Source organism: Drosophila subobscura, chromosome U, assembly GCF_008121235.1.
Source record: "Drosophila subobscura isolate 14011-0131.10 chromosome U, UCBerk_Dsub_1.0, whole genome shotgun sequence".
Taxonomy (NCBI): Eukaryota; Metazoa; Arthropoda; class Insecta; order Diptera; family Drosophilidae; genus Drosophila; species Drosophila subobscura.
The window spans coordinates 9,949,031-9,973,410 of NC_048534.1; the positions used below are offsets into that span (position 1 = coordinate 9,949,031).

The 24,380-nt window shown below is 46.7% G+C and overlaps 4 protein-coding genes across 6 annotated transcripts in view; 2 read left to right on the top strand and 2 right to left on the bottom strand.

Annotated features, from left to right (window-relative positions):
- Positions 1–1,397: 1,397 nt before the first annotated feature.
- LOC117900407 (E3 ubiquitin-protein ligase NRDP1) lies at positions 1,398–2,590 on the top strand. The gene is made up of 2 exons (XM_034810762.1): positions 1,398–2,462; positions 2,509–2,590. Exons 1-2 carry the CDS (start codon positions 1,477–1,479, stop codon positions 2,522–2,524), a joined length of 1,002 nt encoding a protein of 333 aa, XP_034666653.1. The 5' UTR covers positions 1,398–1,476; the 3' UTR covers positions 2,525–2,590.
- Positions 2,591–7,729: 5,139 nt separating this feature from the next.
- LOC117900710 (roundabout homolog 1) overlaps positions 7,730–24,380 on the top strand; it is a 49,271-nt gene continuing 32,620 nt past the window's right edge. For 2 of the 3 annotated variants that reach the window (XM_034811168.1, XM_034811170.1), the window contains exons 1-2: positions 7,730–8,067; positions 12,109–12,351. In XM_034811168.1, coding sequence (XP_034667059.1) covers positions 12,150–12,351 — 202 coding nt within the window. In that variant the 5' untranslated portion in view covers positions 7,730–8,067; positions 12,109–12,149. Of the gene's footprint in view, positions 8,068–11,923; positions 11,960–12,108; positions 12,352–24,380 lie in introns of those variants that run through there. The other variant, XM_034811169.1, reaches the window with a different exon arrangement.
- LOC117900711 (serine/arginine-rich splicing factor 4-like) lies at positions 17,140–19,108 on the bottom strand. The gene has a single exon (XM_034811171.1). The coding sequence runs from the start codon at positions 18,991–18,993 to the stop codon at positions 17,275–17,277; it is 1,719 nt and encodes a 572-aa protein (XP_034667062.1). The 5' UTR covers positions 18,994–19,108; the 3' UTR covers positions 17,140–17,274.
- LOC117900709 (glycerol-3-phosphate dehydrogenase, mitochondrial) lies at positions 19,694–22,040 on the bottom strand. Its single transcript, XM_034811167.1, has 2 exons — positions 21,520–22,040; positions 19,694–21,462 (listed from the first exon to the last, which is right to left on the bottom strand). Exons 1-2 carry the CDS (start codon positions 22,009–22,011, stop codon positions 19,792–19,794), a joined length of 2,163 nt encoding a protein of 720 aa, XP_034667058.1. The 5' UTR covers positions 22,012–22,040; the 3' UTR covers positions 19,694–19,791.

Consider the following 24,380-nt stretch of genomic DNA (forward strand, 5'->3'; position numbering starts at 1 on the left):
CAACTTGAGGCGAATGTGGCACGTACGATTCCTGCCACGTTGAGAAATATACGTAAATACATATATAAATATGTATGTAAATATGTACATTCTGTGGTGAACATTTGTAGCTCGTTATGTAATATGATGCTACTGTTATTAGTTGATTGTGTGTGTGTGTCTGTGTGTGTGTTCATCTGCGCTCAGCAAAGCGGAAGTGTTGATTTTCATTAAATATTCGTTAGTTCAATTGGAAAAATATTGTTGTTGCTGTGCAAAAGGCGAGAATATTTTGTGCTGTGGGTTAACTTATTAAATTAGGCTGCTTCAGTGGCTATATGGAAATCAAGTCAAATGAAAATTGTTGATAAATATCTCACTCATGGGTCACATAAATGAGTCAGTTATTTTTTGGCTGTTCTGAAGGTGATGAAAATTAATTGGCAACCCGATAAGACAGTAAATAATCACAAATGTTGATTTATGCGATACAGCGTCACCTTGTGCAATAGCTTTATGACATTTTGCACAGTCCAAAAATATTTACCAAAGTTCAAATAAATTTCTTATATTTTTGTTGGGCCATTTCGTTCCGACTCTGACAGCTGCATTTGGAGATAAGCAGCCGGCAGTAGTTCTCGATGCACACAGCTAAAATTGCAATTCAAAGGAGATTGCATAAGGCAACGTTTGACAGGAATAAGAGGAGGCGAGTTAGAGTTAGGGAGAGATCTAGAGCCAGTTGTCACACAAGTGCAAAAATGCAGACAATAAAACATGAAATTTAATATACAAAACGGATGGGCAGAAGCCATATGAAATTTAAAACCGAATTTCCAGTCACCCCATTGTCTGCCACAGCCACAGCAGCCTGCCGCTTTCTATCTACATATTTATATAAAGGATATATACACACGATAGTAGTTGATATAATGTAAATACTTTGACATGGCAATATGTTGTCACAATCATGCCTGTTAGTCCAGTGTTGGCTCGGAATTTGCTGTGCTAAAGATGGAGAGTTTATTTGTTTGACCATGTCTCTGCATTTGCAGTTAATTTGTTAGAGTTTCACTTTATAAATAAAATTGTACTTGGCACTCGTTTCTGGGCTGTTGTGCCATAAGTTTTCCAATTTGCATACTTCCGCAGCAGTTGGAACTGCACCATAAATATGCAAAAGCAACTCAAGAAACTCCCCCCCAAACTTTAGTTATGGAAATGAATGGATAGCCCTTCTGTTTATTGTTTGTTTTTGCAGGGCAGGGAGAATGTAAACAGATCTTTAGCTCGAAGTTAATCGAAGTTCAAGCCAAACGACTTGAATCATTCACAAAGCAACACTTTGGAGAGTTTGTTTTTCTCTTTTTAAAGTACGCAAAAAAATATTAGTTTTGACTTTTTGGGTAACAGAAAAATTACAGTTTGGAAACCTCGATGAATTATTCATTTTTTGTACCTCAAATTCTTCAAATCGATTAACAAAAATACTCAAATATGGGCTTTGAAATTAACCACATTATCGGCAATGTCGACGAGGAGCTCATCTGTCCGATTTGTACGGATGTGCTGGAGGCGCCTTTGCAGTCGCTGCACTGTGAGCACGCCTTCTGCAAGGACTGCATTGAGCAGTGGATGAAGCAGAAGACGCTGTGCCCCGTGGACCGTTCGGAGCTGTTGCCGAGCCACCTGGCGCCGGCTTCGCGCCTCATGCGGAACATGCTCGGGCGCCTGCAGATCAAGTGCCCCTACTCGGTGCACGAATGTCCGTTGGAGATGTTGCTGGCCGAGTATCGCGCCCACGTGGACACCTGCCAGTTCAACCCCAAGTTCATAGTCGAGTGCAAGAGCTGCTTGATGAAGGTGCCCAAGGACGAGCTGGCCGATCACAGCTGCATCCAAGAGCTGCGGAATCTGGTGCAGAGCCAGGGGCAGGAGCTGGCCGTGCTCAAGGACACCCAGTTGAGTCACAAGCAGCGCATCGGAGCCCAGTGCCGCGAGCTGGAACTGCTGCAGTTCTACATAGCGGCCCTGCGCTCCACCAGTCCCGTGATGGGCAGCGTCGGGGACCAACTCGACCACTACGCGCTGTCCCACTGGAGCGCCAGCCTGCCGCAGGCGCGGGTAAGCAACTGGGGCAGTGTCGTCTCCACGCCAGACAACCACATGCACCTGCTGGTGCGGGACAGTCTGCGCGCCAGCGGCTGCCCCATGCACTTGCTCAATGTGATGGTGGAGCAGTGCCACGAGGAGCGCTGGCCCGCCGCCATGGCCACCTTGGAGCGCCGCAGCGGCAGTCATAATCAAATGTCGCAATTTGTGATCAGACTGATCAAGCCCCTGGCCACGGGCCGGCCCTGTCTGTGCATCTTTGGCGTCGACAACTACCACATGCCGGACAATCTGCGACCCATGCTGGCCATTACCATGATATTCGTTGAAAGCGTGGAGGAGACCTCAGAGGATATGTTCGTTCCATTTGATCTCTAAGCATACCAAAGGAGTAATAATCGTTCCTACTGCTGGCTGCCTGCTGCTCAATTGACACTCGTTCTTCCCGGCAATTACGCGGCAATTAGAAGAGCTCACTGAACACTCTGGCGTATGCGTAATGTTCAAGCGAAATTAAATAAACGCATAAGCCTGGATTGAGGTCGCATTGGCGGGTGGGTGACTGTCTGTGGCTGGCAGCATGGTGCACCATCGAATCAAGCAAAACTTGTAATGGAAATTCTAAAAGTTTTCGGTTTGGCTCTCGCGCTCAGTTCGCGGCAGTTGGCGACACCATTTGGGGAAAGTTTTACAAATTGTACAAAATTTAATTTGCCAACTGAGATAAATTTTAGTGGCAGTGCAATTTCAGGATACAATTGAAAAAGATATCAGATCAAGTGGGAATTTACGGCTACTCTAAGTTGGCTTCAGCTGGCATTCAACAGCTCCACAGAACATACAGCAATTTAGTGTCAAATCGAGTTGGAGTCGGAGTTCTTTGTGAGCTAATCAAGTGGCCAGGGTGAGCCACAAGAGCATGTGCAGCCAAGTTGATTAGGCAAAGTCATCGAGACAAAGGACGCCGAGTGTTCGACTAACTAACCAACTAATTCTGCAGCTAATACAATGATGGATGCAGGCACATGGGAGCCAGCAGCCCAGGAGCCAGGTGCCAGGTGCTGGCCGCAAGGTTTGCTGCAAAAACCAAAGTCGCATGCAACAAAAGCCAAAACTTAATTAATATTTACATGAGCCAGACCAGGTCCAAGCTGCTGGCACTGCTGTTTGTTGCTCTTATCTTCTTGGGCTGTCATGTTTGCATATGTGCAGGCGCCGGTCTCTTCCTGCAGGAGCAAGAGCAGAAGCAGTAGCAGGGAGCAGGAGTGGGGTTGACTGGCTGACTGGTTGGCGCCTCGCTTGCATGGCTGCTAGAAATCAATTCGCATTGTTAACCCCTGATTGGATATTATTGATTCAATTTGCTGCCAACCGACCAAAACATGTTTTATGCATGCCCATGCCCATGGCCACTCCCCCCTGCCATGCCATGTCCTGCCTCCACGGTGCATGTGTGCTGATAATGTCTTTGGGTATCGATAATGGAGCACATGCACGCTCGCACACCCGCAACACCCTCACACCCAGATACGCATTTGCACTCCCCACTCCCACTGCCGTGCTGGGGCCAAACTTGACTCTCAACATTGTAGTTTAATTTATGCATTTGTTGCACTTGAACGTACAGACGAGCCGGCTACAGTGGGCTCAAATGATTAGCTATGGGAGTAATTTATGGTTTTATAATTTATAATTTTAATTCAACTTCTACACAAAGTTCTTACTGTGGGGTTTTGCATTTTGCAAGCACAACTCTGTGGCTGTTCCACTGTATCTGCTCTGCCTCGAGTAAACAATGGCCCTGATCATGGAAGGACTTGCAGCACAGACATGGATGGCCCTGCCGTTGTAGTTGCCTCACAAAATGTTGGCGTGCCTACAAAGTTTTGATATTATTTGTAGTGGCAGTTCTGCAATTGTTATTGTTGCTGTTGCTGATGTTTTTGCTATTATCATTGACAATGGCAGTGATAACACAGTACTCAACACAGCACACAGAGCCACTCAATATCGTATGTGTATGTGGCATGTTGCATCCGCCTTGGAGTAGACTTGTTTCTGCCGTCTGCCAAGTGTTTGGCATTTCCTGTTGCCTCTCGAATGCCGTACGAGTATTTGCTACAGATTATCAACTGAGATTTGAGAGCGTAGAGTATATCAGAGCCGATAATCAACCTCTACGTAAATCACGGGCAGCCGCCAGAGCGGAGGTCAGCGCAATGGAAAATGCTCCAGGAATCCTGCTGCGGCATGGCAACAAAAAAGTGCAAAGGATAGCTGCAAAAGGAATCTAAAACCATGGCAAAAAAATACACAAAGCGGCACTAAATTGGTAGCGATAAAATTGAAACACACTGGAGGCTGTGCCAGCATCGATATGGCTCCCAGATCCCACATTGGTGGGCGGATGTCGGCGCGTTGAGTTGTGAAAACCAAACGGAAATGGCGGCCATAACTCGACCAGCCTGGACCAGTGTCTGGTCATGGCAAAGCCATTGAGTCTGTTTGTCTATTAGGTAGTTGTTTTCCTGCAGTTGCGAATTGAATGGAAGTTGAGCTTTGATTAGCGGTGATAAGCAGAGGGTGTCAGGGCATAGTTTTTGAAGTAATTTCATTACAAATTATGGAATTAAAAAACCAACAAATGGCTGCTCCGAAGCGGTACCTTTACGATGAATCTCCTACTTGCCAGTTTTACTCATAGACAATTTATTTGACTTGGGGGTCGAACAAATTATGCGAGACCGAATCGTTTACCCACTCGTTGGACCACCAGCTGAAACATTTATCATTCGAACTGAACTGTCTGAAAGCGCCTAAACGATTTAACCAATTTATGTACCTGTGCTTGGGCCACAGCGATTCCAGTTCCGATTCGGTTTTGCGGGTGAGAATGTAATAAAAATGTAATGGCATTTATTAAGTACACATTAATTTGATTAACGTTCACACACGAAGAATGTATTTGAGTTGGACAGTTCTGCTGCAAAGGAACATCAATTTCAGGACAGCAAATATTTATTTTGAAAGTTCCCAGCATGGCCCTGCATTGGGCTAAAGCGAAAGCCACTTAAAGGGGGGAAATCTGCTTAATTGGGCCGTAAGACATGAACAAAGGGGTAAGGGTAAGGACTACAACCGATGGGTAAAGCAATGGAAATGGGCGGCCAGGCACTATTGTTCTGATTGGGCTTCAACTGGCTTTCTGGCAATAGATCGACTTTGAATGCAGCACGAAATGGATGTTGGCCATGGAGAGCCACTGGCCGGCCAATGCCGTAAAGAGCCACAGAAAGCACAGAGCATTTGGGATAAATACGGTAATGGGTCTCGGGGATTCCATGGAGTTGGGGATTCCACTTTGGCAGAAATATGAGAGCATTGTTCGTGGCCACACAGAATGATGATTTTGCCCCAACAAACGCCAACAACAATCTCTGAATTCGTTTTTGTCTTTTGTGCATATATTTGCTGAACACTTCAATTTTTGGCAGCAATTTAGGCAGCTCTCTAGCTATCCGCCACACTCTCCACACTCTCTGCTCTCAGTGCAATCAGTTTGCTGTTGTTTTTGTGTGTGTTGCCTCCGGCTGCTTGTTGCTAATGCGATTTAAGTAGGGGCATATGCCACGCCCAAGCCGTTGCCCGGAGGAATCAATTGCCACTGAGATGGTCTGGTCCCAAAAAGCCAGTCACTGAGCCAGGAGAATGCTTTTTTCGTCTGCTTTTTATGCTCTTGCATTTTACACCAATTGCAACGGTTGGAAAGAATGGAGAACGGAGAAAACTTTCATTTAATGCCCGCACTTCTGGGTGTCGTTTCCAGCATGACATCAGCAGAGAGCAGCAGCAGCAAGTGCTCTTCGGATTTCGACTAAATGCTGATCCCAAAGGAGGTGTCGATGGCTGTAGGAGGAGCAGCAGCACCAGGCAAAAGGATTGCAATCCAAAGCGATTTGCTTACACTCGTGAGCTTAGTCTCGAGCTGTCCAAAGAAAGCTTAAGATGCAGCAAAACTAGCTGATCGGAGTGCAGAATATTTGCAATAGTATTTGCTCATTAAAGATTACAGATAATCTGGGAATAGTTCAAAGAATTCAAGAAAGAAACTTCAAACAATTTATTGAAGCTCCCAAAATGTTACCAGAATGATTTGCATGCTCTGAATTATTTCTTTATTTTTACAATGAATCTTTATTCCTTTTTTTCCAGACTTATTCTCTGCTGGCTGCTGTCCAAAAGGGCTCACAGCTCAAAGAGTTTGTTTGCATTTAAGGAATACTCGTACATGGAGATAAACTTATGAATGACCCACTTTTGAGTTAAAAGTTTTTAAATTCGCTTTAATGCGCTTTGAAAAGGATCTGAAAAGGACTCAGATACACACACACACACTCACATATGTAAACGGAACACACACAGGAGTGTATGTCGTTCCGGAAACAGTTGGCGATGCCGTTGAGTGATGCGCCGTTTGTCAACTTTGCAGGTCAGCACAGTCCTCGTCCACGTCCTCGTCCTCGTCCTCGGCCACCCTTTTTTTTCCATCATATGCCCCACACGACCCACTCCAGTCTTGGTGCCTGTTCTGGTGAATAATGATGCCGGGCAGCGAGCAGCCCCGAATTGTTGCCAGTTTCAGATTAAACTGTTGGTCAAGCTTCAGCAGCAGCCAGCGAGGAGCTGGCTTTAACTCAATTCCCGCCCAACCACTTGAAGATTTTGCACAACTCATGAACAATGCCATATTAGTTTATTTTATGTTGTTTGCCTTATTCTTTTTTGTTGTTGTTGGCGAAAACTGCTTGCCTGGGACTCTTTGTGCTGCTGCTGCTGCTGTGTGGTTCGGTGTGGTTCGGTTTCTCTGGTCAGACGGTCCGATGGCTTGGTTTTAAGTTTCCGAGTTATATTTATCTAAATGATGCCAGCAGGCAACTGCAAACGGCAACGGCAACTCTGCGTATGTGGAATATTTTTATATTTTTATTTTCATTGTGGTAAGCAGTCGGTTGTTGCCAGTTTTCAGTTGCTGGTTAGCTGCTTTTGACATTCGCTTAGAGGAGGGGCAGGAGCAGCAGGGGCACACAGCTTTACTGTCTGTGTGCTTAGCAGATAAGCCAATTTATGCAGTTGTTCTTTTCGGAATATGCGTGTTAATTTGCTTGTGGACTGCTCATTCACACAGCTAAGAGTTTGGGTGTGGGAGTAAAGTTTGGGGTTGTCTGGTCATGGATATTGGAGTGGTGTTCCACTGCTGGGTAGTTGGTGTGGCTGTTTATGTTGTGGCAGACTTAATTAATATAAATTTCCCATATTTGTAATAACTTACTTACGATAACCAAAATTATAATATTGGCAAATTCGAAGCTACATCCCAACCAAGTAACTGTAAGTTCAATTCTTTCAAATTTCCTCTCAGAACATCAAAGCATAAACTCCCCAAAGAGAGACCCACAGCAGAATGAACCTTTCCCCTGCTTGCCTTCCAGTGGGTGGCCAGGAATTCATTCTCTCTGGCAGCGAACGAAACAGTTTCGAATTTCGAAAAACCGAATGCGAAAACGAGCGTCGAAACGAAGCGTAGGAGCCGCTCGGGCCGTGTGAAATACTTTTCCACCAATGAAGTCGGCCGCCAGTTCACTCGTGCATCGGGTTTCCAAGTGAACGGACGCACTACGAGAACCGGAATAACGCGGAACAAAACTATTTGCCGTGCGATTTGCGTTTTAGCGACTTGCGATCCGCGCGAATTTCACCCACGCTTTTTATTCTCCCCCCACACGAAATGTGGTTCGGTGCGCTGCCACTGCCGGTGCCGCTGTCGTTCTCGTCCTTGTCGTTTGTCGTCCTACCCGTCGCTGTCATTTGCCGGCTTCTGGCAGCCAAAGTTCTGAGCGAGTGAAAGTTTCTGTGTGCATCTGTCGTGTGGCAACTTCGGTTCCGCCGTTACTTTTGCATTTGCGTGCTTAATTTGATGTAATTACCAAATTGCTTGTTATGTTGCAACACACAATCTCACCCTGGCTGCAAACATTTAGTTCACCTCTCCCTGACCGCATACATATGTGACATTTGTTGGTGCTTTGTTAGTGGAGTTCGCCGTGATTTAAAGTTGGCTTTGGGATACAGTTTTAGCAGCAGAAGATCGCCAAAGAGGGTCGGAATTTATTGTAATCGTGTAACATATTTATTTGGCGCATTTTTTATGATCTAGTTAATAGATGTGGGCATGCCTTAAGGGTTTCCACATTCAGGAAGTGCAAAGGGTAGTCCCCCAAATAGGTCTCTGAAATTTTCTAATTTTTACGATCACTTAAATTAAGATAAATATTTTTTGATAGACGATATATTCCCAAATTCAAATTTTTTTTTTTTTCCATTTCCAATTTTAATATAAAAACTTTAAAACTAAAGGTTAAACGAACAGAATCTCGGATAAGAGATCAGAAAAACCTGGAAAATTAAAGGGATATTTTGAGGGTCTGTAATTCTTTGTTAACAAATCTATTCGCCACAATGAAAGGTTTCTGAATAATTGACGATACCATAATGGGGATTGCATGTGCATATTTAGACACAAAGTTTGCACTGCACAACATATGGAATATTAATTATTGTAATTTAAATAATTAAAATTCAAAATAGTTTGCTAAATTGAAAAGACAAACTGCACTTGCAGTTGCTGAAATACTGAAAAATAATGATCCTCAGACAATAAAAACTACACATTTGGCATTTGAAAATTCGTTGCACTTGCCACAACAAAGCAATTCGACCATAATTTATAGGTTTTTACGCTTGAAATAAATTGTATACAGCTGTAATACCCTAATTTGTCTGCAATTGTGCAAAAAACCGCAAAAATCTCAACACCAAATCCTTTCACTGGAATGAAACAAACTAAATGGCCATAAAAACCGCTTTCGAGCAGCAGCAGCAACAGCAGGAGCAGGATTAAAGGAGGGAGCAGAGCAGGGCAACAGCAGGGAATGCTGAGACACAAACGAAGTGCCCTGGCTCTGTGGCTCTCTGGCCGCGGTGTAACCAGCAAAATAATTTGTTGCAATAAATATTTGAAAATCCAGTTAAGCGAAACATTTTCGTCACGAAGAGGCCAACTGGCCACAGAGTCTAAGAACTGCACAAAAAATGCACTACCGTCGAGGTCGTTGATGGGGAAAGGGCAGAAGAAATTGGCAGGGTAGATGGGTTTGGGGTAGAGACGCTCAGGTCCTGGCCTCGAGGTGCTCGGTTGGTTGATTCGCCTTCTATAGGAATCTGGCCCCTGTATAGAGGGTATCGTTGGTTGCTTGGTTTACTTGGGAGCTCACGTAGATTGTAGATTTTTCTTTGGTGCTAACGCAAATATTAAAATAGTTGCCAAATTCGTAATCAATTTAATTGGTTTAATATATTTAATATCTTCAAGTGCCTTTGAGCATTATTTAGTTGGTCTGACATAACATGGGTAAATAAATGCTCCATTCATTCTTTATGAAAACAAATAAATTATTAATTAATAATTGCAATTTTTTAAAGATTTTTATTTTATTAAATTTAATGGCAATTTATTGTTTTTATTTTAACCTTTTATATTTTCAAAATATTTATTGCTCTCCAAATTATTTGTTTGTCTGTATATTTCAGTCGCTTAAATTTGTTCAAAATTTAGCCAGTACAGGGTATATCCAAGTCATCTTTTGGCATATTTCAGACTCCATTCTTCGTTCCCTAGCAGTTTTTTTGTGTGGCATTTTCATGCAGTTCCCTCTTTTTGCATTCCCCGCATGCCAACGGCAATGTTATGCCTTGGTGTTGGTGCTGTTGCTCGAGCTGCTGCTGGTGGTGCTGGTGCCGCTGTTTTTGTTGCACGCCTTGTTGCATATTGCTGGTTGCCGTTAGGGGTTCTACCAGTGCCAGTGCCAGTGCCTGCCTTTTGTGTCTCTATACCGGACGCTTTAATATTAAAAGCGTTTAAAATTGTTGTACGTTTCGTCGCCATTGTTCCATGTCCTGGCACCTAGCCGGTTGGCGGTGCCGCCCACTCTGTGGATATCCACAATCCCTTTTGGGCAAGGGTTTGGGCTACAAGTTTGGGGCACCACTGTTGCTGCTGTTGCAGCGCGCTATGGGGAACAACACTAACAAGCTTTGTTATGTTTCGCTGCCATCCTGTCGTCCTGCTGTTGCTTTGCTTTTGAGTTTGCTCAACGTTTTGCCAACTGTGCGAGAAAGTCGCCCGCAGCGTCGGAAGCGGAAACGGAAGTGTTGCCATTGCCATTTTGCTGGCATCGCCATTGCATTTTTGGTGCGCCCTGCGCCGCTCGGGCTCGTCTGTTTTGTTTGTCTTAGCAGTATACTCGCAGTTGTTGTTCTTGCTGCTGCCAATAATATTCCTTTCTGGCTTTCCGCTTGTAAAATGCTGTCATGTTCTGTGCACTGTCCGTCAGTCCCCCCAACTTTCAACGCTGGGTGATGGGATGCCATGGAATGGGATGGGTTGGCGATGAGTTTGCCTTTTGCACAAAACTTTCTGACAGGTGGTTTGTGTGTTACCTGTTTGCTGTTTACTTTGTGTAATCATTTCATTTGTCAGACTTGATTTGCCGGCAAGCACAGCGTTGACAGCTCGACATTGCGAATTGGGGCCGAAACGAGAATCAAGCGTTGCCTCAAGGCAGTCACCAAAATGGTATGGAATTGAGAGACTCTGAAAATAGTAGTAGAAGTTTGTAAAATATTTGTATAAATGTTCGTTGAGGCTTTTTAAATCAAATTTAAGTCAATAAAAGTTAATTTCTGTCTCTTCTAACTCATTATTAAATTTCAAAGAATTTCTCCCGAAAGTACAATGAAATTTTACTATTCCTTTTCTTATATCATTTGAACTTTTACTCTTAATTGAAATCCCACAGAATATCCCTTAAACTACAACCCCAAATTCCCCAAAACTTTGCCAATCTCCCCCTTCCCTCGGACAGAACAACTTAAAGGCTTTTGCTAAATTAATGTGAAGATTTTAGTCTTCACTTCCGTCGACAAATCAAATTACAGTCTGACGGCTGTCTGACAACATTCCATCTGACGTTCCCCACTCAACAAATTTGAGTCTCAAACGCTTCAAATTAACGCCCTCAAAAATTAACTTCCACGCGCGTGTCAGGTCGGGGCGGGCCGCGAGCCAAGCGGAAAAATTCACAGCATCGTGCAAACAAATGTCGGAAGTCAGAAGAGGTAAAGTCAATGCCAAACTATGAACGAGAAGTGAAGCTCCTCTAAACAGGAAGTACAACAACAACAACAGGAACAGCAACAACAACAACTTTGACTCTTGCCACGCATCCGCATCCGGATTGGGGCTCTGCTCTTGGGGCCGAGGGTTAGATTGCCATGTTAAGTGCTGGCAAACCCGCACGTCATCATCGTAGCCAACCAGCGACCTCTGGCATCAGCCTTACACTTATCCTCATCATCATCATCATTACTGTAGCGTAATTCAATGTTGTGCTAAAGTACCCCAATTGATACCCTAGCACGATATTCTCGCTTAGCCGATACTCGTTCACAATAGTTCGATGCGATAAACGCTGCTCTCGATACTGTAGTGCGATAACAACATGTGGTTCGCGATCATGCGGTGATCGTCAACATAAAAAGAGGGACAACATTTATGGAAAAACCAAAGGACTGCTTCACCACTCTACACTTATCCTAATCATCATCATCGCCATCATCGCCATCCTCGTCCTAGTCATGACGCTCCATTTCAATCCTGTCGACGATGTCGGTGTTGATTGCAACCTGCTTGTTTTTTGTTGCTGCCATTGCCGTTGTTGTTGTTGATTACGCGCCGTTTAAGTGATTAAAGGTGAAAATGTTACCAGCCAGTGTGCGCCGTGCCTTGCCGCCTAATCCACACCCACACCCACACTTCCACCCGCGTGGTGCGGTGGCGGTGCTCGAACATTTTGGCAACTCAACGTGAGTGTTGAAAATTTTTGCCCTTGCCCATTGCAGAAGGAAAACCAAGGTAAAGGATATCGAGAGCCAACCCAGCCATGCCAGAGCCACACAGGCCACCACGCCCCCGCAAACGCCTCCGCCAATGCCTACGCCCACAGGGCAGTGCCGATGCCAGTGCCGGCGCCAGTGCCAGTGCCGGAGTCCGTGTCCGGCACCTGGCCACGCTGCTGATTATAAATGCCGCTGTTACCATGCTGATGACAGCCACGCCCACTCTCGCCGAGATTCCCTCAAAGGGTAAGTGCTTTGATAATTTAATGAGCCGCTTTTATTGGGCTTCCCATTTGATTGATTGATTTGTGGTTGGGGGGTACAAGGAATTATGTCAAACGAAATCCTTTCCTTTGTTAGGGAAAACCAACAAAGGCACAAAAGTCGCAAAGTTATTTTGTCTAAATTATCATTTAAATTTAATCTAATTTGTATTGTTTTGGTATTTACTTTTGAAAAAATAATGAGAAGTTAAAGCAAAATATGTACCTGTAATAGTTCGAGAAACTTTCAAAGCAGTTCAAACATTTCCATGTTTTTATTAGCACTCAAACTCGTACAACTTGCACCTCGATAATTTATAGACAGAATTTTATGGGAAACGAATATTTAAATGCCTCAATTATTGATTCCCAAATACACACACAAGTCCCCGTACATATTTCTCCTTTTCCTGGCACGTGGAGTGCACTTAACACTTTGAAATCTATTTCCTTTATTTCTCGTATTCGCCAACCAATTTCATTCAATAAATATCAAGATATATTCCAGCTCCATTCCGAAAAATGTGTGTTTACTTTTGCCATTAAAAGCAATTTCGAACGAGAAAATTATTGCCTTTGCTGTTTCCTAAGCCTATTTCTATACACCTCGTTCATGGCCCACTTCCACGAGTACTTTCGACATTGAGCAGGGAATGAGGCAAAAATTGTGCATATTAGAAAAATTTATGAAAAACAATTTCCCATTTTGCTGTGTATACAAGACAGAAAGGAAAGGTGGTGCAGGGGAAGGGCTTGTCCTATTTGCATATTTGTTAAATTTATCTTTGGCTAAGCAAACACAGAGAAGGAGCGGAGCAGAGCAGACAAGAGCGTAGTATCCTTGAGGATATTTTGTGACATAATCAAATATGCTTTAAGCAAAAGCCAACAACTCAACCCTTTTGAAGTCGCTGCCAACAAAAATGAATGAACTGCAGATAAAAGATGGTTGGCCCCTGCCATGTCATGGATGTTCAGTTATTTCTTATGTATATATCTTCAGTAAATTTGCCTTGCTCTTCGTTGTGCTCGCCAGAAGCACAATTTTCTTATTTCTTTCGTCTATTTTATGGGCAAGGAAATGCAAATGCTTACAAGACGTTTAACATGTCACCTGCGGGCAAAAGATGCTCTCTCTGCAAAATGCTCTCCACACTTATCTGACAGTTGTGCATCTCCACGCTCCTTTCCCCGGCATATGTATAAAATATACATTTGTTTGCCTTACCATGTTTGTCACTTATCGTTTGGTCCAATGTTTTGCAGCTGAGTGCCATTCCCACAGCGACTGCCATGCGCTTTCCCCTTGAATCTGGGCTGCTGCTGAGGCTATGTGTTGCTGTAGATAAATGTTTTTCTATGTCTGCTTGGATATATTATGATTTTATGCATGGTATGGCAAGAAATTACTGCTGCGAATATGAAAACTGTATATAGTTTGCATTTTGCCATATAACGTTTTATGGTTAGACTATTAGGTGTGTCTTTCCTATCTGCAAGGTTCAATACCCTTGGCTGCATTGAACAAATAAACATACAAATTAATGCTAAATGTATGTCAAAGGTTTTAATAACAAATACAATTATGTGAGAAAACGTGTTTAATATTTCTCTCATATTATTCGAGCTTTTAAGTTGGATTTGTGGAATTCTTTGAATTTAATTACTATACTCTCTCATGTTTTTCTGCCATTTCTGATTAAACAAAACTTTTGCATTACATTTTTGAATCTTTCATTCCTTACCAGCTCGCATTTTCCCTCTCCTTTAGTGGGTTTACTCGTACAGTCCCGAAAGCACTAAAACATATTTTATGGCATTCTATTTTCCTCTTATTTCCGTTTGTCGCTTTCCACTATTTGCACCATTTCATGGCAATGCTTCCGTCACAGATTTTTTGTTGTTGCGGAACTTTCTTCATTTTCTAGCGGTTTTTAAAGTGCTATAATTTGTTTTAAAGTGTCCTTGACTGCTCTAGAAAAAAAGGAGTCCGCAGTTCTCTCGCCAGTCCCACTTCCTTCCTGCCTGGAATTCTTATTATTATGAGCTCGCGTGTGCCGGCACATGCATTTTTCCATATTAGCTCCTCAGACTGCTGGCCGAAAACTTATTAAAATAGTTGAACGTCGCTGCTGGTGCAACACTGGCATGCCCAAGGGCTGGGCTCGGGCATTGCGATTTATGTTTCAAGTTTGAAATTCCCGAAATACTTTCGCGTGCTGCAAATTGTTAACGAAACTAATCAGCATAAAAATGTGCAGCCCCAGCGCCGCAGCCGCAGCTGCAGTGTGGCGAAAAAAAGTGAAAGTGTTCTTCTGCGTTAGACTCGTTTAATGCGACTATTTATGGTGGAAGGGAAATTCCGCGCGTGACTCGGTGAAAGTTCTTTTCAACCAGAAGGCAAATGAGGAAAAGTCTGATGTGAATTTTGTGCTGAATGCAGGCTGACTGAGGCTTTGCCTCAGATGTCTTAATGGAAGACTAAAATATATTTATTGTAAGTTTTGTTGTTATGCCAAAATTGTTTATGTAAAAAAGTCAAAAAAAATGTTTGTTAAATTGTTTTGTGGTCCATCTCGTAGTCCCAGCTGTTCCCGTAGCCATAGCCATAGCCAGGCGGAACTGCGCCTCCCCTGCCGAACAGAGCAGCTGAAGGCACTCAGCGACAACATCTTCGATGTGCTGGTGATTGGCGGTGGTGCCACGGGTTGTGGCTGTGCCCTGGATGCCGCCTCGCGTGGCCTGAAGACCGCCCTGTTGGAGGTCTCCGACTTCGGCAGCGGCGCCAGCTCCAAGTCCAGCAAGCTCCTCCATGGCGGCCTCCACAACCTGCAGTCGGCACTCAGAACTCGCGACACCAAGCAGCTGCTCCGCATGTATGACGCCCTGCAGGAGCGGGCTCTGTTCCTGAAGACAGCACCGCATCTGGTGAAGCCAGTGGCCATGGTAATGCCAATCGAGGAATATCGGGACCTGCCCGGGCACTGGCTCTTGCTGAAGCTCTACGATCTTCTGGCTGGTGGCTCAAAGCTGAAGCCCTCGCACTTTCTCAGCCCTAAGCAAACACATTTCGCCTGTCCCATGCTCAGGACGGACAATCTGAAGGGTTCGCTGGTCAGCTACGAGCTGCAGATGGACGATGCCAGACTCTGCCTCGCCCTGGCCCTGACAGCGGCTCGACAGGGTGCCCGTGTGGCCAACTATGTCCAGGTGCAGCAGCTCTCACCGCCGGATCTGACTGGCATACGGCTGGTCATCGCCAAGGATTTACTCACCCAACAACAGCTGGCCGTAAGGGCGACTTGTGTGATCAATGCAGCGGGAGCCTTCGTGGATAATGTGCGCCTGATGGACTCGAAGCAGTCGGTGGCGATAGCTCGGCCAACAGCTGGGACACACATCGTTCTGTCCGGCTACTTTGCCAGGAGTTGTGCGGTGCACGGACTTCAGCCGGGGGAGGTCTTCGCCATGCCCTGGCAGGGTCACACGTTGGTGGGCTGCAGCGATGGTGCCTTGGGACTGGAGCCCATGCCGACGGAGGTGGATGAGCTGCTGGACAAGTTCAGGCAGAAGATCAGGCCGGATGTGGTGCTGAGCAAGAAACATGTCCTGAGTGCATGGAAGGGCTTGTGGCCCAGTGTGGCAGGCCCAGTGTCCAGGCGTCCGTTGCTGCTGGCCAGCGAGCGGAGATTGCTCACCATTGCCAGCGGGGACTGGACCAATTACCGAGCCATGGCCGAAGACACTCTCGATGGGGCCATCAAGATGCTGCGACTCCATCCGCAGTCCGAATGCTGCACCCACAGGCTGCCCCTTGAGGGTGCACGCCACTGGACCAAGGAGCTGCCCCTCCAGCTCATGCGAAGCTTCGACCTGCCCGCCGATGTGGCCCACCATCTGTCCGAGTCCTATGGCACCAATGCCTTCACTCTGCTCAGCGCCTTTGATGCCTGCCACGGGAGATTGCACGACCAGCTGCCCCACATCGAGGCCGAAGTGCATTATGCGGTGCTCTTCGAGTACGCCCTGACCGCGGTCGATGTGCTGGCGCGCAGGACACGAGTGGCCTTCGTGGATGTGGCCGCTGCCATGCAGATGCTGCCACGAGTGGTGCAGATCATGGGCTGGCGTCTGAACTGGAGTCCCGCTGTGCAGGAAGATCAAATGCTGCGCACGGTCAGATTTCTGGAGGCAGAGATGGGGATGGGTACAGTCACGCTCAGCGATTCCATGACCATTGCGCAGGCGGAAATGGACAAGAGAATCGCCGCCAAGTGAATTCCGGGGCGGTGCTTAAAAAATACTCAGAAATTCATTAGAAATCTTCACAAAATTCTGCTTTAATTTGAAAGTAATTTATCGAACACACTTTCAAAATGCGATGCCATAAAAAGCTCATATGCGCTGCTAACGAGCGGCCGTTAGCCAAAATATGGCGCACATATTGCCCCCACTCTCGATAAGAAATCGAAGGCGGCAGCCCACCCTCCAATCAGCCAATAAATAAAGTAATGTATGAACGATAAGCGTATTCAAAACAGAGGCACAGCAAACGAGAAATCATTCTGCACAGCAGCCATAACAATAATTCAAAATATGGGCCAGCATCTCCCTCCTAATTTATTAAAAACAAAACGGCTGAGGCTGGGGGCCATAAATTGCCAAAGTAACGCCAGAAAAGAAGCGAAAAATCGAACACAGAAAAATTCCCCACGCTTCCATTTCAGTCACAAAGTTTTTGTATTTTACAATTTGTTTAAACAAATTACATGGCTGGAGTTATAATGGAATGGGTTTGTGGTCTGATGTTTGTGTATTATAAATGCAGCTGCCGAAATATTTATGTGAGTGTAAGGACTACAATTGATTCTGCTGTGTGAATGTTGAGTGCTGCCAGTCCCTCTGCTTAAAAATGATAGCCACGTGCTTGGTGGCCACGATGTTGGCCACGGAACTGGCTGCGAGGGCGATCGCGGAAACGGGACTCAAAATTGTTGCGGTTGTGAGAACGGGAACGGGAACGTTGGCGTATGCCACTTTGGACGGGGGAGTAGCGACGGCGCCAGGCGGCACGCACCTTGTTCGGGCGAAAGGCGGACACGACGATTCTTCTGTTATCGATCTGGCCTCCGTCCATGTTCTTGATGGCACGTGCACAGTCCTGGGGATTGGCATACTCAACGAAGGCAAATCCGCGCCCCTGGCCTTCATTCTCGTCGAGCTCAACGGGGAAGTCGACTGCTGTCAGCGGGCCAAAGCTGCCAAAGATCTCGGTCACATGCTCCTTGGTCACCTGGCGGCTCAGCCCCTTGATGTGCAGCCTCACGTGGGTGATTGGCGGAGCCCCTGTCCGGAAGCTGCCCATTGCACGGTCGATTGCCGAATTCGGGGATGTCACACGTCGGCGATTGTTCCTGGGGCTGCGAGACTTGGAGCGCGAACGGGGGCGCAAGCGGGAATGAGAACGGGAACGAGAATCAGAACGGGAGTGGGAGCGTGAACGGGAGCGTGAACGGGAACGGGAACGGGTACGAGAGCGAGTGCGAGTGCGGATGCTTCGCTGCATTATCTCAGATTTAGGTGGCAGCAGACTGGCGCCTGCTTTGGCAATGACTTTGTCATTGGAATTAGCCACTGGAAGCTTCGGAATAGCTGGCAGCGCAGCTGGAACCACATGAGTTTTGGAACCAGAAGTATCGACGGGCTTGGCAGTTGAACTGGATACAACAATCGGCTGCTTCGGATTGTGGCCAGAGTCGTTGGGCTTGGAGTACTTCGCTTCATCGTCGACAGTCTTGGTGGAGTCCTTCTTGAGCTTCAACGGATCGTTTGGCTTTGAGCTCACAGAAAAAACAATTGATTTTACATTGGAGCTGGAGCTCTTTGGCTTTGCGTTGGCACTGAAACCACTAGTGGAACCAGTCGAATCTTGCTTGTGTTCAACTTTGGAACTGGAACCAGCAGTTTCTATGATGGAAGCATGACTTGCTGTTTTTACAGTGGAACCGGAACCGGAACTGGAGCTGGTACCTGCGGTGGCTGGCTTCGATGTCTTCCTCAGCGGACTCGTTTGGCAGGCCACATCCTTGAACTCCTTGCGATTGCCGCGCTTCTTGCGGCGTGATTTGTCTTCTGAGTCAGAATTTTCAAAGTTCTCAATTTCCGTTCCCGGAGGCGGCACGAGCTGTGGGTGACGAGGCTTGCTGTGTCTGGAATGTTCCGAGCGGCGGCGATGATGGCTCGACGGCTTCCCGTAGCGTGCACGACGATGCAATCGGCGTTGGCAGCAGCGATGGTCAAACGATTCTTCGTTGCTGCTCGACGAGTCGCCGGAGTGGGAGCTGCTCGAGAGATCAGACTCGTTGTAGCCCATGCTTATCGAGGACATCGAAGACTCGGACTGCGAGCGCAATGGCGACGACGTTTTGAGCTTTTTTGGCTTGCTGCCCGACTTGTGACCATTCCGTGACTTGTGCGACTTGCCCGACTTGTCCCGCTTGCTCGGCTTCAATGAGTCATCCTTCACGTCACTCTCGTTGGAGGCTTTCGAAGGCACGGAGGGCGCCTTACCAGTGATGGGCACATTGCCACCGCTATTGGTTGTGGCTTCCATTTGCTCGACCATTTCGCCTTTTCAATTAATCACAAATATTTTAATAAAGAAAAACTTTTTTCGGTTTTGGAAATTAATTAAATTTGATTAGAGCTCCGGAAATTGTTCCTTACACTTCGACTTATGCGATGGAATGAAGTGAAAGTGTTTCGGTGAAAATTAAGTTGTCAAAAAACGCAAAGTCAAGGGCTGCTACGTGCAAGTGCAGGAAATACCAATAAAAGAGTGTTGGTTAAGATTTTTGCAATAATTTAAATGCTCGATAGAAAATTAATTGTAAATATATTTTATTGATTTATAGCAAATGAATTTAAACTAGCTGTACATTTTCGCTAGTTAAACGGGGTACAAAGGGATCTTTGATCATTTTTGATCTTTTTCGGCCTTTATTGATACCTTTTTGCCACAAGGGTTGCCATGTAGTCCACAATATTTCACGCGGATTGGCATTCTAGACTAAATACAACTCTGCAAAGAAAGTATTAATGAAAGCTTTGTTCCCTTCGAGACTTTTGCAGGCCAAAGGTTCCAGTTCATACAAAAATTCGTAGGATTTAATATTCCCATTAAATATTCAGTCAGAAGAGCATATCGAGAGTGGCTTTCTTAGGCTTCTTTCTTCTTTTTCCCTATGGAACGCGATGAGTTAGCTGATGGAGCATTCCCATGCCTCCAACTCCTAACATACATTTTAAAACAGCAGAGTTACAAATATATTTTAGCTGCATCTGTTTAATTCACGGAAAAATAATCACTAAAGGCACGAATGCCATTTTCCGATAGCGATAGGTCTTCAGTTAGTGGCTTTGCTCAGCACATAAATTTATTGCGCCACACTGACGAGGCCAAATCGCGTTTGCCCGTGGTCCAGGTCATGGGCAGCAGTCCCGGCTTGGGCTTGGCTCTAGAGGTGGCTGCTCCCGTGGTAATGCCGCTCGTCACGGGCAGCGGCAGGAACCCAAACGAGGGCTCTGAAATCGGAACTTTCACCGTGGCAGTGCTCTGCTTCTTGGCCAGCGATTTGCACTTGTGGTTGAAGTTCACTGCGAACTGATACTTTTCCGATTTCTTTGGCTTTGGACACTGATAATACACCATTTTGGGAGCAAGTCCCTTGCAGAGGAATGTACTCTCGAGCTTCGGCTGTTGTCCATCACAGTCGGTGCTCGCAGAATCCTTTGTCTTGGTGTTTGTGTTCGTCTTTTGCTTGGCCCTCACAACCGATCCGAGACCCATCTGACGCACCAGAAAGTGCTGGGCCCTCACCAGTTGCTTCGTCTGTTCCTTCTTCTCCCATTTGTGGTGCTCGGACATGATGGCCAGGATGCGTGGCAGCATCTGGAGCGCAGCCAGCGCATCCACAAAGGCCACGCGCAGACGTCTCGCCATGATGTCCACCAGGGTGCAGGCGTACTCGTGCCTCGCTGCATAGTGAACCTCCGCCTCGATGTAGGGAAAGTGGCAGTGCAGCCGCCGCTTCGATTCCCTCGTGGCCTCCGAGAGGAGAGTGTGGCCTTTGGAGCCATAGGAGTCGGAAATGTGCTGTGCCACGTCCATGGGCACATTGTAGGCCTGACAAAAGTTGAGGGGCAGCATGCTGCACCAGTCCTCGGCTCCATCCAGCAGCAGATCCTTGGTGCTGCTGGGCGGCAGTTCGCGGTTCAGATCGCACACCTCGATGGCGGTATCCACCGCCTCCTCGGCCATCACGCGGTACGTGCTCCAACGTCCCCCGCCCAAGGTGATCAGACGGCACTCGCTGACCTCCAGCAGGTAGTTGCGCACCAGCGGCCTTGCCTCTGTGGGGCAGACCACAGCTGGCCGCATGCCTGTCCACGCGCTGAGCACATGTTCCGGTCCCAGCTGAACGCATTCGTCCATGTGATCGCGAGCCGTGTCCAGCAGCAGCTCCACATCGTACTCCTGCGGCATGGGACTCTCTTTGATGTCATCGACAATGCCATTCGAAGTGCCCAGCAATACGTGATTCTCGAAGGGAACCATCAGCAGCGTCGGATCATGCCTCGAGGCGGCGGGACTGAGCAGGCCGTACTGCAGCGAGCCAAAGTAGCTGGGCAGGGCCACCGTCGTGCCGAGTGTGGGCACGGAAATTGGCATCGTTTGGCTGTCGTCCAGCTGGCGAATTGTGTCCGTTTGGGCGCCTGTGGCATTGATCACTGACTTCGCCTCAATGTAGAACTTCTCGTCGGTGAGCACATCCCGAACGCCGGCGCATCGGCAGCAGCCATCCTTGCGTATCAGCTCGTGCAGCTCCATGTGATTGGCCACATTCGCGCCCAGATTGACGGCTGACATGACGAGGGCGAGACACATGCGGGCATCGTCCACCTGGCCATCGTAGTAGACCATTGCGCCACGCAGACCCTTGGCCCGCAGCAGGGGGAACTCATCGAGGGTTTCCTCCTTGGAGAGAAAGTGAGAGCTGCGCACATTCGATGCTCCAGCCAGCCAGTCGTACGCCTACAGGAAGGGGGATTCTCTTATTGATTATGACTTAAATACGTTTCCATTTCTTACCTTGAAGCCCAACCAATAGAAGGGCAAGCGTAGGACGCTGTAGATGGGCATCAGCATCGGCTGCACACGGTTCAGGTGGGGTGCAATCTTCAGCATGGTGGCACGCTCGCTCAGCACCTGCTTCATGATGTGCAGCTGCTCAAAGTTCTTGTCCCGCATGGCATCATTGATATACGAGCCGCTGCCGTCAATTAGTTTGCTCGACTTTGAGCTGGCTCCACTGGCGAAGTCATCGGCGTCTATCAGCGCTGTCTTGAGGCCGCGAGAAGCGGCATCCAGCGCACATCCACAACCGACAGAGCCGCCGCCAATCACCAGCACATCATACTCCTCCCGCTTCATGGCACACAGGTGCTCCTGCCGCGTGGGCGTCTGCTTCTGTGTGCATGCCTGCCGCGACTTTGGCAGCGTCAAGCCACAACAGCTCGACTTTCGCAGCAGCGTCGTCGAGGAGACGCTCCTCACCAGGCTCGTGCACAGTTCGGATAGCATACTGAAGTTCCAGCTAAAACACTTAAAAATTTCGAGCAGCAGTAGAAAAATGATAGCCAAAAACATGGAACTTCAAGTGCCAAAATCCAAAACTGTTGTGAGTTCCCTTTGAAGTTTGACAGCTGCTGGAAAGCCTACCTTATCGGGGAATTATTAAAGCAATTATCCTTTTGGTACACTCATCTAGTTCATAGTTAAACAACTGCCCATCGATGCTCACTCTTTGAAATTCAATAAAAAACTTGAATAATTTATGAGGACTCACTCGCTGGCTCGCTCGCTTAATGAACACCTCTGTGCTCGTCCACACCCAAAGCCAATTAAAATTAATGAAAATTATAGATATGCGGGCTGTGGCCCCACCTTTCGACCCTGCCCCACGCGGAAAGGTGTCGACCTGTCACAGTTTCTGACAATTTAAACTCGTGACTGGCAGGCAGACTGCCAGACAGACAGACGGAGGGACACCCCCCCTGGCGGTGCTGTGTGGGAATGTGAAACTAAATTACTATGCTTAGCACATTAGGGTTGGGAAATTTAATTACATGCAATAGCGAGGCGATGTGGGCCAAAAGACACCCAACCATTCAATGGACTATTTCCTGGTGGGCAGAGGCGTTGTCCAGTGGGTAAGCACAAAAATTATTCCCCACCACTGTTTATATCTGCTGGAATATTAATGCTTGTCCGCAGATCCCCCATGGGGCCATCACTCCGATGACATGGAGGAGGAGCTGGAACAATTGGTGTCAACAGAGTCTAGCGACTGCCGCAGGACTACAATATGACAGGCAGGCCTTTGACTTGCACACGCTAATGAGTTTGTTTAAGTAATTTCAATTCATTTGTTAATTTTCAACTATTGTCTCCTCTCTATTGACTTTATTAATGTGCCCGGGGCCCAGGCCTGCCCCTCAGCCAGTCTGTCATTCTGTCAGCCTGGTCGGGCTTTTGGTGTCTGTTTATTTGTTTGTTTGCTTACCTGTCCATTGGGATGGTGCCCCATTTGACTTTGACTATGCGTGCCCCTTGTCCTTTTGCCCTGGCTCTGGGTCTGGTCATTAATATCGCCTCTCCGCATAGATAAATATTAAATATTGCTGATTGTTCGCATTATTGAAATGCCATCGGGCGCATTTGGCTTGAAGTTAATGTGAGCCAATGAATGGGTGATAATTGCGATTAAAAGTCATCGATCAAATGTGCTTTTGTTGCTCAGCACTCAAAGAAGACAGAGGTAAATAATGTAAATAGTTGTTGAAGGGAAAGTCTCCTTTAACGTTTGACTTTTACCCAACTTTCATGACCTTTTGTAATAGTTAATAAAATCTTTAAAAAGATAGCAACAGCTTCAGGTTTAACCTGCTTAAATAACTAATTTTAATCACATTAAAGATACTCAAAAATGTTTGTGTTGTTCGTTGCACAATCTTCTAAGCTTGTGCAAAAAAAAAAGAACGAAAAGAAAAGAGCAACAAGAACAATATCAGCGGCCTTCTAAACACAAATTTCCGGTATAGGCCACATAACAAACCTAACCCGATGCGATAGTCATAGTCCTTACCGACACCACACCACAACTCTCCTCTCCTCTCCTGTCCTCTCCCTCACCCGCCACGCCCCGGCACTTTGTTACATTTCGTTACCTCGCCAAAGTGCCTCAACACATTTGGCGCGGTATGGCGTGGCCTTGTTGCTTCCTGGCTGCTTCCTCCTGCCACATAGCTACATAGCTGCTGCTGCCCCAACCTGCCAGCTACTTGCCCCCTGCCGCTCTTGGCTGCAACTGGCTTTGTTTTGTGTGCTGATGTTGTTGGCGTGTGGCTCACCTTTTTCGCCCCAACCCCCCGCCGCTAGCTGGAGGGGTCCACCGGTCCTCTTTGGGCATTATTGCAGCTATAAAGTCAGTGCCTTGAACTTTTTGCCGTTGCTGCTGCTGTTTTTGTTTCTGCCCCGACGTTCCTTTGGTCCGGCAGTTTTTCTTTTTTCCGCCGCTCGTTTTTTTTTGGTTTTTGTGTTTTGCTCTTTTCTGGTCTCTTTTTGTCGCCTTATTGCTATTGAAGTTTGTTTTTTATGGCCTGGCCGAGCTTGACAATAAGCACGGCGGCGGCGAAACTTTTCCACTTCTCATTTATTATTACGTATACGCGCCGTTGCTGTTGCTGTTGTTGTTGTCCTGACAACCGAGCGACACAAATTGTCGTCTGTCGCTCGGGAAAAAGGAAGGAAAAAGGAATTTATACATACAGAAAATAAAACAAATCACAGCTGGAGCAAATGCAAACAAGCGCACGAAATTTGTCTAATATTTGTATTCAAAGGCCAGAAGCAAAAGAACAAAACAAAGCCCGGAAAAAAACAAAGCAAGA